The sequence below is a fragment of the Salvelinus fontinalis genome, chromosome 9 (assembly GCF_029448725.1).
Source record: "Salvelinus fontinalis isolate EN_2023a chromosome 9, ASM2944872v1, whole genome shotgun sequence".
Classification (NCBI taxonomy): Eukaryota; Metazoa; Chordata; class Actinopteri; order Salmoniformes; family Salmonidae; genus Salvelinus; species Salvelinus fontinalis.
Genome location: NC_074673.1, coordinates 8557325 through 8573117, shown reverse-complemented (window position 1 = coordinate 8573117; position 15793 = coordinate 8557325). Strand labels below are relative to the sequence as shown.

The window sequence follows — 15793 nt, the reverse complement described above, 5'->3', positions numbered from 1 at the left end:
TAGTCACAGCCTGTTAACATGGGGCTCTAGTCACAGCCTGATTGGACACATCTGTCTTCATCAGGGGAAATGCAACAATGAAAATGAGGCCATATTGAGGCAGAATTGGAGTTAATGCTGGGAGGATAACGTCTTTAATGGGGCCCTCATCAGAGCACTGATGTACTGATTAAAGACCAGGACAACAGTCCTTTCAGCAGTCTGCAGCACCTTGTATGGAATTAAGACGAGATATCACAGACTGAAGAATGTGTGTGTTGCGCCTTGCTTTAGTGACTCGAGGTGCAGGCTGCCCTTCCTGTGTGTCGTCGTTTAATGTAATCGTTGTGGTTTACAGCCTTGTAGTGCTGGGGCTAACACACACACACACACACACACACACACACACACACACACACACACACGAAACCAACTGCTGCTATTTCTGTGTCGCTTGTTGTCATGTGCCTTGCTGGAGTGAGAGGTGGTGCATCATGCTCTGCTTGTGTGATCTAACCAGTCTGAGACGACACAGCCCTGTGACCTAACCTAAGGCCGTCTCCTACTGCCAAGTGACTCCTGAGGGAAGGGAGCATCAGTTATAACCCTCTTGTTAACATGGCTATTTACGCGAACTCCCTTTACCACAACTATGAATTGAACCAAAATATGAAGCAACGCTGCATGATATCACAGGGTGTGGATGGGCCTATGAATTTTAAAACTTTTATTTATTTAAACATTTTTTTTAGGTAGAGTCGAGTGATCAAACAATCCTAGCCAAGCCAAGGAAAAACCTTAGGCTTGTATTCTAAGTTAAACTGGTTGGTGTTAACGCTCCATTAATACAGAACCCAACTACGCCAGGTGACACATTTTGAGAAGATGGTTGACATGTAGTCTAGAGTATATAGCCTTATATTGGTGACTGGTGCTGCCTCCATGACAGTCTCGCTATAATGGGAGCTACTAGGAAAGATGCAGCAGCAGTGTAGCTGACATGCTTCTGCGGTCAGACCACAGCAAACGGCCAGGCCAGGCATATGGTCCCGGTAAATCATGTTATTTTATGGGAAGAGCAACAGCAGGTATGCTAATTTCAGACTTGGGCCTTGGAGTCCTCTGGAGCCCAGGCGTCAGCTGCTCCCGGGTGTCTTTGGGACAGGTCACCTGCCACATCATAGGGCCGTCAGGCCTCAGTCTTTCCCTGGTCTGGGTCGTAATCATTGGGGTACAACATATGTAGCAAAACGCTTTGCAACTTAAAAGGGCACGTGTTTTCTTCTTATTGGACACTTTGGAGACCTTCTGTTTTAAAAATGGAGTATCCCCTTCTCTTGCCCCCTTTACTTGGAGAGCGCCCTCAAGTGACTAATCATTAAGTTTCCTCAAGGAATTATTTTTTGTTGAAGTTCTAATTGAACAGTATAAAATAATCAGAATGGGGACGGCCCCATGTTTTTAAAAATCACTTATCATTTACAGTGCCTTAAGTATTCATACCGCTCGATTTATTTCACGTTTTGTTAGACTGATTTCAAAATGGATCAAATGTATTTATTTTTCTCACCTATCTACAAACAATACCCCATAATGATAGTGTGAACTTGTTTTTAGAAATGTTAGTAAATATATTAAATGAAATGCAGATCTAATTTACATAAGCATTCACAACTCTCTGCTATGACACTCCAAATTGAGCTCAGGTGCATCCAATTTCCTTTTGATCATCCTTGATGTCAATACAATTTTATTGGTGTCCACCTGTGGCCAATTCAATAGTTTGAACATGATTTAGAAACATACCTGTCTATATAAAAGGTCCCTACAGTTGACAGTGCATGTCAATGCAGAAACTATACCACAAGGCAAATGCAGAAACTATACCATAAGGCAAATGCAGGCAAATCCTTGATGAGAACCTGCTGCAGAGTGCAAACGACCTTAGAATGAGGGTGACGATTTACATTGCAGTAGGACAATGACCCCCAGAATACAGTCAAAGCAACCTGGGAATGGCTAAAGAAAAAGAATGTGGAAGTCCCTTTTTGAGCGACCCAGCAAAAGCCCAGACTTGAATCCCAATGGAAATCTGTGGATAGACTTGAAGATTGCTGTTCACCGCTCACAATCGAGCTGAACAGAGCCGGAGAAAATCTGCAAGGAAGAATAGGAGAAACCCCAAATGCAGATGTGCAAAACTGATACACACCCAAGACGACTCAAAGATGTAATCGCAGCCAAATGTGCGTCTATAAAGTATTAACTGGAGTGTGAATGCTTATTTAAATGAGATTTCTGTATTTCCTTTTCAATACGTTGTGGAAGAAAAATCTAAACATGTCATTTATGAGGTGTGTGTGTGTAGATGGGTGAGATGTTGAACTTTTTATTATTGAAAAAACAAATATAGTGTAATTTATTTTATTTAAAAAAATATTGTGTTGACTCTTTGGCCGTATCATCCAGCTCTAATTCACACCACATGCATAGTTATCAAGATAATCATATGTGACAGGCAACTAACTGTGTCTTTATCGAGTGGCGCAGCAGTCTAAGGCACTGCATCTCAGTGCTAGAGGCGTCACTACAGACCCTAGTTCTTATAGGGCGGCGCACAATTGGACCCGCGTCGTCCGGGTTAGGGGAGGGTTAGGGGAGGGTTTGGCCAGGCTGTCAATGTAAATAGGAATTTGTTCTTAACTGATTTGCCTAGTTAAATAAAATTATTGATTGTACATGTGTGAACGTAGGAGAATGAAGGCACTCAGCAAAATGGTGTTGGGACTGCGCTCTGGAGCAGGTTTCCTTCAAGGATCTTTCTGTACTTTGCTCCGTTCATCTTTCCCTCGATCCTGACTAGTCTCCCAGTCCCTGCCGCGGAAAAACATCCCCACAGCATGATACTGCCACCACCATGCTTAACCGTACGGATGGTGCCAGGTTTCCTCCAGATGTGATGCTTGGCACTCAGGTCAGAGTTTCATCAGATCAGAGAATGTTGTTTCTCATGGTCTGAGAGTCCTGTAGGTGCCTTTTGGAGAACTCCAAGTGGGCTGTCATGTGGCTTTTTACTGTGGAGTGGCTTCTGTCTGGCCACTACCATAAAGGCCTGATTGGTAGAGTGCTGCAGAGATAGGAGAACCTTCCAGAAGGCCAACCATCTCCACAGAGGAGCTCTGTCAGTGACCATCGGGTTCTTGGTCATCTCCCTGACCAAGGCCCTTCTCCCCCGATTGCTCAGTTTGGCCGGGCGGCCAGCTCTAGGAACAGTCTTGGTGGTTCCATACTTCCATTTAAGAATGATGGAGGCCACTGTGTTCTTCGGGACCTTCAATACTGCAGACATTTTTTTTTTGGTAACCTTCCCCAGACCTGTGCCTTGACACGATCCTGTTTCGGAGCACTACGGATAATTTCTTCAACCTCGTCTTGGTTTTTGCTCTGACATGCACGGTATACTGTGGGAACTTTTATATAGACAGGTGTGTGTGCCTTTCTGAATCATGTCCAATCAATTGAAAAAGCATTGTTGCAAAAGTTGTAAAAGCATTGCAAGGATGATCAATGGAAACAGGATGCACCTTAGCTCAATTTCGAGCCTTATAGCAGAGGGTCTGAAATACAGTACCAGTCAAAAGTTTGGATGCACCTATTCATTAAATGTTTTTCTTTATTTTTACTTTTTTCCCCCACCTATAGAATAATTATAGACAAACTATGAAATAACACATATGGGATCATGTGGTAACCCAAAATGTGTTTGAAGAAACTAAAATGTGTTTTTTCAAAGTATTCACCCTTTGCCTTGACAGCTTGGTATTCTCTCAACCAGCTTCACCTGGAATGCTTTTCCAACCGTCTTGAAAGAGTTCCCACATGCAGAGCACTTGTTGGCTGCTTTTCCTTCACTCTGCGGTCCAACTCATTCCAAACCATCTCAGTTGGGGCGGCAGGTGACTTGCTTAGTTAAATAAAAAAATAGGTTGAGGTCGGGTTACTACATGATTCCATATGTGTTAATAGTTTTGATGTCTTCACTATTCTTCAATGTAGAACATTTTAAAAATAAAGAAACCCTGGAATCAGTAGGTGTCAACTTTTTCACTGTTACTGTATGTAAATAAGATGTATATCATTAATTATTTTTTATACATTATCCAAAATGTCTAAACCTGTTTTTGCTTTGTCATTATGGGGTATTGTGTGTAGATTGCTGAGAATTGTTTTATCCATTTTAGAATAAAGCAGTAACGTTAACAAAATGTGGAAAAAGTCGAAGGGTCTGAGTACTTTTCTAATGCACTGTACATGTATGAGTTCAGAAGGCAAGTCACTCAGCAAAATGGCGTCAGGCTGTCTGGTTACTAGATAATGGTGTCACACGACACAATGCCCGCTGGTTTAGTTAGACGTAGCGTTATGTGGGAGGATTACAAAGCGTCCTTCTGACTCATTAAAGGCCCATTGTTATCATAGAGGGTATCTGTGAAGTGTTCTCTCCAGCATCTGAACAATATGCGCTTGTTTCCCCTGCTGCTGTGCTGGGGATGGCATAGAAAAATAATTTGTAGAATGGAACCTGCTATCACAGTAGGTTGACTTGGAATGGGGGTTGTCTATTCTAAGAATTCTATGTCTATGGAATGCTGGTAGGTTACTCCCTGTTCCATCGCCAACCAAACCAATGCCTGAGGAGTGACGGTTTACAGGCAACAATCCTCTGCTTACTGAACTCTGTTTTTAGAGGGTTAAACATTATGTAATGAAAATAACAAACATTTTTTCTTCTTTTTGGACAAGTTCAGTCCTTCCTGTGTTTCGGCCTGCTATCTTTCAATTTGTGCTGACTGACCCTACTGTGCTGGGGCCTTCCTGCTGAGAGGATTCAGTGTAGCTAGCTGTCGGGATGGGTGGCGGGGGTAGTGAAGTCGCCCCATGGCTTTGTGTGGACTGTAAAGAGTCTTCTTATGCTTCCAATTTCAGTCGTGTGTGTGTGTTTAGCTGTGTATAGCTGCTTGGATGAGTTGACTCCAGTAGGATGGTTTGTGCCTCTATTTTTCCACCCTAAAATTAGTGTGATTAGTTAACAAGTATTGGATTTGGGTGTTTTCTAAGAGTTGGATTTCCAAAGGAATAATCGCTAAGGGACTTGTCAGTAAGCATGTCGTTTAGGTCGTCCCTTGGTGTGTCGGCCGAGCGTTTGGGCTCTGTGTGTAAGAGATGGATGGCTCGTGTCCAAAGGTCTGTATACTTCCCCTCTATCATTTAAATTTAGCCTATTCACCTTAACCATGTTAGTTTTCCTCAGGCCCTCTGCTTACTATCCCATTAGAATTAATCGGTGTGTGTCGCCAGCTTGCTATCCACCAGGAGTCCCTCTGCTCATCTGGCTGTGTACACACACACACACACACACACACACACACGTGTTCCTCAAGCTCATGTGTGCTCTGCTGTGAGTGAATAATAACTTCTCGTTGGCATTACCTGTACTTGGGAGACTGTAGGGCGGGGATCAACTTGATTCAGCCACGGGCCGACCATTTTTATTTTTCATTGTTTTTCTGAAATGTATGGTCGGCGGCGAGGGGGCTTAATAACAAATTTGTAGGCTGCAAATTGACCGCAAGAAGCCCAAAAAGACTAAAACAGTCATTTCAAATCTAGCTTACGTCTTGTGTACGATCACATGTCTCGTGAGAATACTTGAACAGATTTCTTTAATTAAAATCACTTCGGGTTGATTTCCATTTTTTATATATATATATACATTTTTAATTTTATTTTTATTTTTTTGCCGCGGGCCGCCAGTTGGGGAACCCTGTTGTAGGGCCATAATCACAACAAACTCCCCTCCCTCCCAGCTAAATGTAGGACCAGAGTCATGGCCTCCTGGCCCTCTTCCAGCCTGGCTGAGTCAGGAAGGCTATGGTCAGAGATTGTGAGATGCTGCCCCCTCAGCTTCCCAGCCTAGCTCAGTGGAGGCATGTGCTGAGAGAGGCTTCTGCTGGGTTGTAGTGGACTGTGTGATACTGGTACGCTCCCGACGCTGTCTCTAAGTTCTAGTGGGGGTCTGTGAGGTATGCTCCTGTGCTGTGTAGAGTACTGAGCTTAATCAGTCCAAGTCTAGCCTTAACTTAATCACCCCGAGAATGCTGATCATCTCTCAGGGCCCGTCGAGCTGCCTTGCGTTGGCGCTGACCCACCCTGAGAGAAGTGAGCAGGGAGGGGTGGGTGGTGTGTGGCTTGTGTTACCGTCTCGCTGAATTGTTTGTTTATAAAACAGCGCAAGTTGAAGTACTATTTCATTGACTGATAAAAGTAAATAAAATGGACTAGAATGCTAAAGGTTAAAACAAGGATTAAAAGTACAAACTATTAGCTCAATATTAAACACACACTCCCCACTTCATCCATGTGACTAGCCGCTGCCTCTCAAATTAATACACCAGTTTCCAATCAACTCCAAGTGGTGGGATGGGCCAATAGTTAGGCTACTTAATTTTTCAGCCAGCGACTGAAAAAATGGGACCCGTTTTTCAGTCAGGTTTAGCATACATTCAATGATTAAAGATGGGGGATTGTCCAGTGATTTTTGGAGAGGATGTGTGATTATTTTCATCAGTGTCTGTTCTTTGCTCCCCTTGTCAGCCAGACTTGTTAGTTATGTGCTCTAAAATGTATGTTAAAATAGAAATAAACGTGGTACAGATGTGACAAACTATCGCTAGGGGGCAATTATTCTGCTAATACTGCAGCACAACTTAACTGCTTAAGTGCCAGGCAACTGTACTAGCCACACTGACTGGTGGACCCAGAAATATGTTTCAGGTTCTGGTACAGTCTAATAATCCCTCACTTCTCCCCCACAGCAACGGCAACAAGATGAACGGTTCCATTGAGAACCTGGAAACACCTGACCATGACTCCATCAAGATGTTCGTTGGCCAGATACCTCGCTCCTGGACAGAAACCGAGCTCAAGGAGCTGTTTGAGCCCTACGGCGCCGTGCACCAGATCAACATCCTCCGAGACCGCACCGCCACACCCCCCCAGAGCAAAGGTAAGGGGGAGACGGGCACAGAGCGAATCAATTTAAAATGTCTCTAATGAAGCCCTTTCTATACCAGCATAAATACCTTTACAATAGCCCAGGCCCTAGAGGCCAAAGAGGACCGAAACACAGACAGAAAGACAAGGTGCCAACACCATTCATTGTCAGTGTTGACGGCTAATACCTCTGAGCCAGGTGCTGCAAGCTGTTTGTGCACACAGTTGTCTATTACTTAAAATACAACATTAGGTTCTAATATATTATTAAGGTCTAAATACCAACCCTCCTTACACCTGTGCATTATGAAAAACATATTGTCTTTCCTCTGGTGAGAGGGAGAGATTTATTTTCCATTTAAGACTATCACCTTCTAAAAGGGTACCTGAGTTGAGCTGTTTCGTTTAGCCTCGCAATTAGACAAGACGGCGACATGGAAGCCTGCAGTTATTTTTTTTAAACATCTAAATTACATTACACCATTACATAACACCTAACAATACAGCACCTTTCAACCATATATCAGTGGAATATTAAACCGCAAACTAATAATACATAAAAAATAAAACACCCATTACGCAACTGTTCTAACTTAAGCTCTAGCTTCTCACCCGCACGTCCGGTCCCTTATATATAATTCAGAAAGTGTTCCCATATCAGACAACATTTCGCTATCATTGATTCATAAGATGCTGTCTCCGCCATTAGTTTAAACTGATCTGTTTTCGGACAATCTGCTCTCTTCCAGTTATGTAGTTAGTACAAGTCTAGTCGCAGAAAGAACCCGGTGAGGCAAGACCAAACTCTACTTTGCTAATACGTGGTGGTTATAATAGATTAATCCCCTAATAAGCACAGCTGTGGGGACTTTGGGATAGGCTGTGCCACCCATTCTTCAAGCTTTTTAAGAACCTCTTTCCAGAAAGCAAGCACCATGGGACATCCCCATATAGCATGCAAAAAGGTACTTACTTCACCCTTGCATTTCCAGCATGAAGTATTTAGCAATAATGCCATTTTATCTGGGGTCCAGTAGTATCTGAACAATCTTATGTATAAATGTATCCCTGGTACACCACCCTACATTGGAAACACATATTTTTCCATACATATTCCTCAATGTCACAATTTTAAGACCCATCTGCCAAATCAAACTTCAATTCTCAGTTCCCATGTTGTGCATGACTCTTTATAAAACACTGAAGCGGACTGTGATATTCCTTCAGGACCTGATAGGACATAAGCACTATAACTCTGCAATGTTGGGTTGTATAAGAGTCTCAGTCTTAAATAATTTTCCACATACAGTCTGTGCCTGTATTTAGTTTTCATGCTAGTGAGGGCCGAGAATCCACTCTCGCATAGATACGTGGTTGCAAAGGTCATCAGTGTCTTAACAGTGTGATTTTACAAGGCAAGAAACTCTGAGCGCAGCCCTATTCAGAAATCTGGCAGTGGCTTCTGATTTAAATTCAATTTTCATAGCACCGCTTGTTGCAAGTTCCATGAGGCTCTCTTGTTCAGAGATCAGTAAGAGGACTGGAGGCAGGACATGAAAGGGAGAACGAACCCAGTTTGTGTTGTCTGTTTCGGGAAAGTACCTGTGTATCACATTTGACGTTGCCCGTGAGCTTGAGTTCATTTGCACACACAAATCATACAATGATGGAAAGACCTGTGTGTTTTCCTTGTTAATGCAGACAAAGAGCTCCGACTTCTTAATCATAGCCTCAATATTGTCCCGCACATTGAATACTATTGTGGAGAGTCCCTGTAATCCTAAATTCAGATCTTTCTGGAGAGAAAAAAACATCACCCAGATAGGCCAGTCATGTGAGACACTTGTCAGACAAGTGAAAATTATGGTCAGTAAAGAGAACTTTAAGCTTGTCTCAAGTCCAAAAAACAGGACAATACTTTGCCCCTTAATAACCAGCGCACTTCTGTATGTTGTAAAAGCGTTATGTGGTCGCTGCCCATATCATTGCATAATGCAGAAAATACATGAGAGTTCAGAGGCCTTGCTTTAAAAGTTTTTAAAAAAGTTTACCATTTTCACTGCAGTGTCCAAAACATATTTCAAGCTGTCAGGCATTCCCTTGGTAGCAGGAGCCTCTCGGTGGATGCTGCAGTGTACCCAAGTGGCGTGGGGAGCAACTGCTTGCACACGCATTACCGCTCCACTATGTCTCCCGGGTCATGGCTTTTGCGCCTTCAGTACAGATACCAACCCATCTTGACCACAAGTCCATTTGATGTCACAAAGCTGTCCAGTACTTAAAATATCCTCTCATGTTGTCCTGGTTTGCAGAAGAGGATGTCTTCCTTAATTGACCCCCCCCCCCCCATAAACATAATGGACATATACCAGGAGCTGTGCCAGGCCCGCCACATCTGACTCATCCAGCTGTAACGCATAGAATACACTGGCTTGTATGTGAAGCAGTAATTGTTTCAAAACGTCTCCTGCCATGTCACTGATGCGTCGTGGAACAGTGTTTGATGAAGGCATTGTCTGTATAGTTTTTTGGGCCTTTTCCCCAGCATTGTCCCAGCCATGTCTGCGGCAGCAGGAAGAATTAAGTTCTCCACAATAGTATGGGGCTTGCCTGTCCTAGCCACTCGGTAGCTCGCCATATAAGACGCTTGTAGCCCCTTATTAATGGCATCTGTTGCTTTTATACATGTCTCACAACTTGAAAGTCGTCTTTATCAAACTCCTGTGGTTTATTTTTCAAATTGTTACCCGCAAGAGTAATAGTTCATGTGATTGGATGTTAATTATTTGACAGTGCTATTTCAAATATATAGCCCTGTTGGGAAGTATAAATGTACTGTTTGAAAATGTGAATCACATTTTTATTTGGCATACCCTCACCGGCATTGTGCGTACGTACCCCTGGGGGGAATACTTGCCCTAGTGCATGCAGGCATTATCTCAGCCATACCCCCCCAGATAAATTTAATGTTTTCCTATGTAAACCGATGGGTTGTGCCATATGGAAGAATATTTTTGTTTATACCGGGAAATTCCAAGCGTCTGGGGCGGCAGGTAGCCTAGTTGTTAGAGCTTTGGGCCAGTAACCTAAAGGTTACTGGATTGAATCCCTGAGCTGACATGGTAAAAATCTGTTCTGCCCCTGATCAAGGCAGTTAATCCACTGTTCCCTGGTAGGCCGTCATTGAAAATAAGAATTTGTTCTTAACTGACTTGCTTAATTAACTAAAAAGAAATTATGAATGTTAACCCATACCTTGGGAATGTTGTAGGATTGGGTTAGCCTCTTCAGTTGGCTGTCTCTGAAAATGTTTTTTTTGTGTTTAGGCCTCAATAGGCTTAAACGGGGCTGTGAGACTTCTCAATCTGAGTCCATCCCAAATGGGAATCATAATTTCCACAGTGTCTTGCCAATTTGAATACTTGAAATGATATGTTGTATAATTCTACATTGGGTAATGCTAGTCCTCCTTTATCCCTTGAAGCATGTAACTTGTTCGCACGCGGTCTCCTGGGTGGCGCAGTGGTCTAGGGCACTGCATCGCAGTTCTAGCTGCGCCACCAGAGTCTCTGGGTTCGCGCCCAGGCTCTGTCGCAGCCGGCCGCAACCGGGAGGTCCGTGGGGCGATGCACAATTGGCATAGCGTCGTCCGGGTTAGGGAGGGTTTGGCCGGTAGGGATATCCTTGTCTCAGAATATAAAATGTATGCACTCTACTGTAAGTCGCTCTGGATAAGAGCGTCTGCTAAATGACTAAAATGTAAATGTTAAAATCTATTCCGGGTTTTTCCCCCCCCATCCCAAAGATAATTATTTGATTGTACTGCTTAAATAGTAAGGGAAAAATGGTCACAGGGAGCATCATGGACACACAATTAAACTGACGCCACAACCATTTCAACAGTTTTTATTTTGCCCCATCTGATAACCAGATATTTGAGAACGTGTCAATTGTGTTCAAAACCAAAGGGATTGATGTGGCCGGTTCCCTAAATGAGTAACAATATGTCTTCAGCATATTTAAAAACAGCTTATGCTCTCTGGCACCTCCCATCACTCTTTTTGATTCCTGAATCAGTTCTGATTGCAGCTGTCAAGGGCTCTAAAAATATAGTAAAAAGGAGAGGTGTGAGAGGACTACCCTGCTGGGTTCTCCTCTGCAATTTTTTTTATTTTTTAAAGAGAATAAAAAAGATAATACCATTTTGTGAGAACTGCTGCTCTTGGATTGGAGTATAAATACCTTAACGCACTTGATAAATCTAGGGCCAAAGCCTAACTTATTTTCAAGGGTATATGTGAAAAAGCCCCACTCCACCCTATTGAATACCTTCTCCGCATCTAGGGAATAGGCTGCAGCCTGAGTATCCTCTTTTTCACTCAGCCACATGAGGTGAAGCAAACGTCTAAGATTCTGTGGCGGTACTACTTTTTTTTACAAATCCCACCTGATCTGTGTGAGTAATATGAGGTAAAACCTTCTCCAGCCTCATGGCTAGTACTTTGGAGAGCACCTTACAATCAACTCCCAATTAAACTGATAGGGCGAAAACTCCCTGGCTCTATCCTTCTTGAGAATTAAGTGGGTGCCTTATTAAGTATCAGGTAGCTGCTCCACTTACAGAGCTTCTGCATACACCTGTTAATATAGGAGCAAATACGTCAATATTCCTTTTATAATACTCCACCGGGAAGCCGTCTAATCCTGGTGACTTTCCAGACTTCATTAAGGTGATGGCTGTTATCTCGGATTCTAGTATAGGAGCATCCAAATCCTGTATTTGATCTGGGAACGACACCCCCCGGAAGCACCATCTTTGGGGGGGTGGGGGAGAGGCTTTACATTTAGCTAGGTCTAAGTTTTACATTCAGACTTATAAAGCGTTGAGTAAAAGTCACACCACATTGTTCATTTCTTTTGTACTCACTTCCATTTTTGATAGCTGGTATTACAAAACTGGTATTTTTTTGTTTCATTTGTCTGGCCAATTTACTTTTTTCAACATTTTCAAAAGTTTGTCCTCGGCCGAAACATTGCATATTTAACCTTTTTTTGTTAGATCTCATGTAATTGAAACTTCAGATCAGACTTGTTTCAATATTGTGTATTTTTCCTTGATTACTCCTTTTTTTCAGCTCTTTAATTTGAGTTCGACTCTTTCTCTACCTTTTTTTCTCCTTTCTACTTGTGTGCTATTATTTTGCTTCTAACATAAGCTTTAGGGGCCTCCCACACCATTTATTCAATGTATCAGTGTAACCAATGTTTGAAAATGGGAAGAAAAAAAACTAACACTTGATCTTCATCGAGGGGTAAGATGAACCGTTTGGTCTTGGAGGCTGAATACATCCTTATTCCATCTGAGGCTTTTCTTAGCCATATCAGCCTCCACTGCTATAAATAATTATGTTGTGTGGTCAGTCAATCTATCACGTCTTTAGTCATACATTTACATTTAAGTCATTTAGCAGACGCTCTTATCCAGAGCGACTTACAAATACTCTTTTAAATTAGGAAGTAATCTATCCTGGAATAAGATTAATGGTTATGTGAATAAAATATATTTTCCTTCTCTCTTTAGGATTGACAAGTCTCCACATCCCTCATTAATATGTGTATCGCTGCTCTGTCACTTGGTACAGTCCAGTGACCAAAATAGCGTTGTAGCTATACAGTCTAAAATGGCTAAGTACTGTAGCTATTAGTTAGCCGAATTGTCATTTCACCGTTTCTGTCCGATGGGACCATGGAGCCGGCGGATAAAAGGGGTATTTTTCCGCAACAAGGAAGCGGCTTCATGAGTTGGATGTACGTTTCACACCCACCTACTTAACTGTGCTAACGCTTTACGAGCTAACGAGCTTCGATGGCTATCGCAAGGCGCCAGAATTCCTTTAGAAAAACTCAGAGGACCAGAAATAAGGGCATAGCTATATTGGCCAGTGAGTTCTATATGGGATAGTGTCTCACACACAGACTATCGCAAAGAAGGATAGCTTGCAGCCCTTCCAAGTCACCCCTCTTCTCCTGATACATTCCCTTCGCAGCGATGATAAACTATGCAGAAATCGTGATTTTTTTTCCATTTCCTGGTTACAAAAATGAATAGTAAGCTTTTAATTTCAGTTTGTGACCCAAGCAAGTAGTGTAGACTATCATTGTACCATCTAAACTGCTTTGAAAGGGCTTTTACATAACCAAAAATATTGTATTTGAAGCTTGTGTATAAAACCGAAAGTAAAAGACTGCAAAAACTGGAACTTAAGAACAGGAAGCATAAAAATAGAACAGATCTTCTGCTTTTTAGACTTGCTTTCAATGAGAATGATGGCTCTAACACACATTTCTATGTGTATTTGGTCAGGTCACCCAAAACGTTACATATTGCAGCTTTTAAGTGTAACTATTAGAAATCTGAGATTATTATTATTATCTCCAGTTCAGGCCTCCAGCTATGCATTTAGTTTTCTAAGTGGCTAGATGTCAAGATCATCATCTTGGTTACAGCAGAGACAGTCAACCCTTTCCTGGATCAAGATCCCTTTGGCCTACATTATAATAAAAAATTTAAAAATAGTGCCCCTTGCACTTTCGGTAATACGGGGTACCAAAAGGTTGCTAGATTGAAACCCCGAGCTGACAAGGTAAAAATCTGGCATTCTGCCCCCTGAGCAAGGCAGTTAACCCACTGTTCCCTAGTAGGCCGTCATTGTAAATAAGAATTTGTTCTTGTGGCTGCAATCCCGTTAACGGGATGATATGACAACAGCCAGTGAAAGTGCAGGGCGCCAAATTCAAACAAATCTCATAATTAAATTCCTCAAACATAGTCTTATGTTTATCTTATACCATTTTAAAGGTGATCTTGTTGTTAATCCCACCAAAGTGACCAATTTTCAAGTAGGCTTTACAGCGAAAGCACCACAAACGATTATGTTAGGTCACCACCAAGTCACAGAAAAACCCAGCTATTTTCCCAGCCAAAGACAGGAGTCACAAAAAGCAGAAATAGAGATAAAATTAATCAGTAACCTTTGATCTTCATCAGATGACACTCATAGGACGTCATGTTACACAATACATATGTTTTGTTCGATAAAGTTCATATTTACATCCAAAAACCTCAGTTTACATTGGCGCCATGTTCAGAAATGCCTCCAAAATATCCAGAGGAATTGCAGAGAGCCACGTCAAATAACATAAATACTCATCATAAACTTTGATGAAAGATACATGTTTTACATAGAATTAAAGATACACTTGTTCTTAATGCAACCGCTGTGTCAGATTTCAAAAATCTTTACGGCAAAAGCACAATATTCAATAATCTGTGAAGTGTTCAGCCACAAAAGGAAGCCATACAGTTACCCGCCAAATTGTGCAGTCAACAAAACTCATAAAAAGCATTATAAATTTTCGCTTACCTTTGCTGATCTTCGTCGGAATGCACTCCCAGAACTCCCACTCGGTAATGTCCATCATTTATGTCCAAGTAGCTACTTTTGTTAGCGCGTTTAGTACACAAATCCAAATGCTCGTGCAGGTCCAGCCGAACGTCGGACGAAAGCTTCAAAAAGTTATATTACAGGTCGAAGAAACTTGTCAAACTAAGTATAGAATCAATCTTTAGGATTTTTAGCATAAATATTCAATAACGTTCCAACCGGAGAATTCGTTTGTGTATAGAAGTAATGGAACGCAAGTCGATATCATGTGGAATGCGTGTGACCAGGACCTGGCTCTCTGCCAGACCACTGACTTATTCCCCTCTTATTCAGCTCCACATCACAGTAGAAGCTTCATTCAAGGTTCTACAGACTGTTGACATATAGTGGAAGCCGTAGGAAGTGCAAACAGATCCATATCCTACTGTGTTTTCAATAGGCGATGAGTTGGAAGTCGACCAAAATCATTTTGTCCTGGTTGGATTTCTTCTCAGGTTTTTGCCTGCCATATGAGTTCTGTTATACTCGCAGACATAATTCAAACAGTTTTAGAAACTTCAGAGTTTTCTATCCAGTACAAATAATATGCATATATTAGCAACTATGATTGAGGAGCAGGCCGTTTACTCTGGGCACCTCTGTCAAGCTACTCAATACTGCCCCTGCAGCCATAAGCAGGTAACTGACTTACCTAGTTAAATAAAGGTTAAATAAATAAAAAATGGTACAGTACAGAAACGGTATGTTAATCTGCATACCGCCCAATTCTAGTATGTGCCACTGAAAGTAACTCAGCCTCCAGGTGAACGTGACAAAACAACGACAGCTCATCTGCTATCTATGGTCTGAAAAATATTTTTTTTTATGGCCAGATGTCTCAATCCTGAGGGATTCAAAGCCATAATCTACCAACAAGTGGTTTTTATGTGGTTTGTTGAACCTGCTTTGTTGATGGGATTTTGTCTGAAGAGTGGGCTATCTGGAAGTGCCAGTGCCTCAGAGCTGGGGGGGTGGTGTAAGGATAGGCCTAATCTCAGTTGCAGTCTGGAATTTTCACAGGTATCTTGTGTCCCACATCTCTGAGCTAAAATAATATAGTCTTCTACACTGTTCTAAGCTTGCGCCACCTAAAATTGAACTGCTCTCTCCATTCTGTTATTAAATGTACATCATGATTAGGCTTCAGTATAAACGTCTAGATGGGCTAAATGGATGGATACCCGGGCATCTGTGTACTTAATGGTCAGACCAGTGTCTGCTAGGTACTGCTGAATATAGAGCACATTGTGTGTCTTGGTGTGAGAGGATGAATAGTT

The 15793-nt window shown here is 42.1% G+C and overlaps 1 protein-coding gene across 12 annotated transcripts in view; it reads left to right on the top strand.

Moving 5' to 3' along the window:
• The window catches only part of LOC129862002 (CUGBP Elav-like family member 2), a 58717-nt gene that overhangs the window by 22044 nt on the left and 20880 nt on the right, over positions 1-15793 (top strand). For 11 of the 12 annotated variants that reach the window (XR_008760701.1, XR_008760700.1, XR_008760697.1 and 8 more), the window contains exon 2: positions 6855-7045. Coding sequence is in view for 1 of the 12 variants with exons in the window: in XM_055933272.1 (XP_055789247.1) it covers positions 6855-7045 (191 nt within the window). In the remaining 11 variants the exon portion in view is untranslated. Of the gene's footprint in view, positions 1-4697; positions 5224-6854; positions 7046-15793 lie in introns of those variants that run through there. The other variant, XR_008760705.1, reaches the window with a different exon arrangement.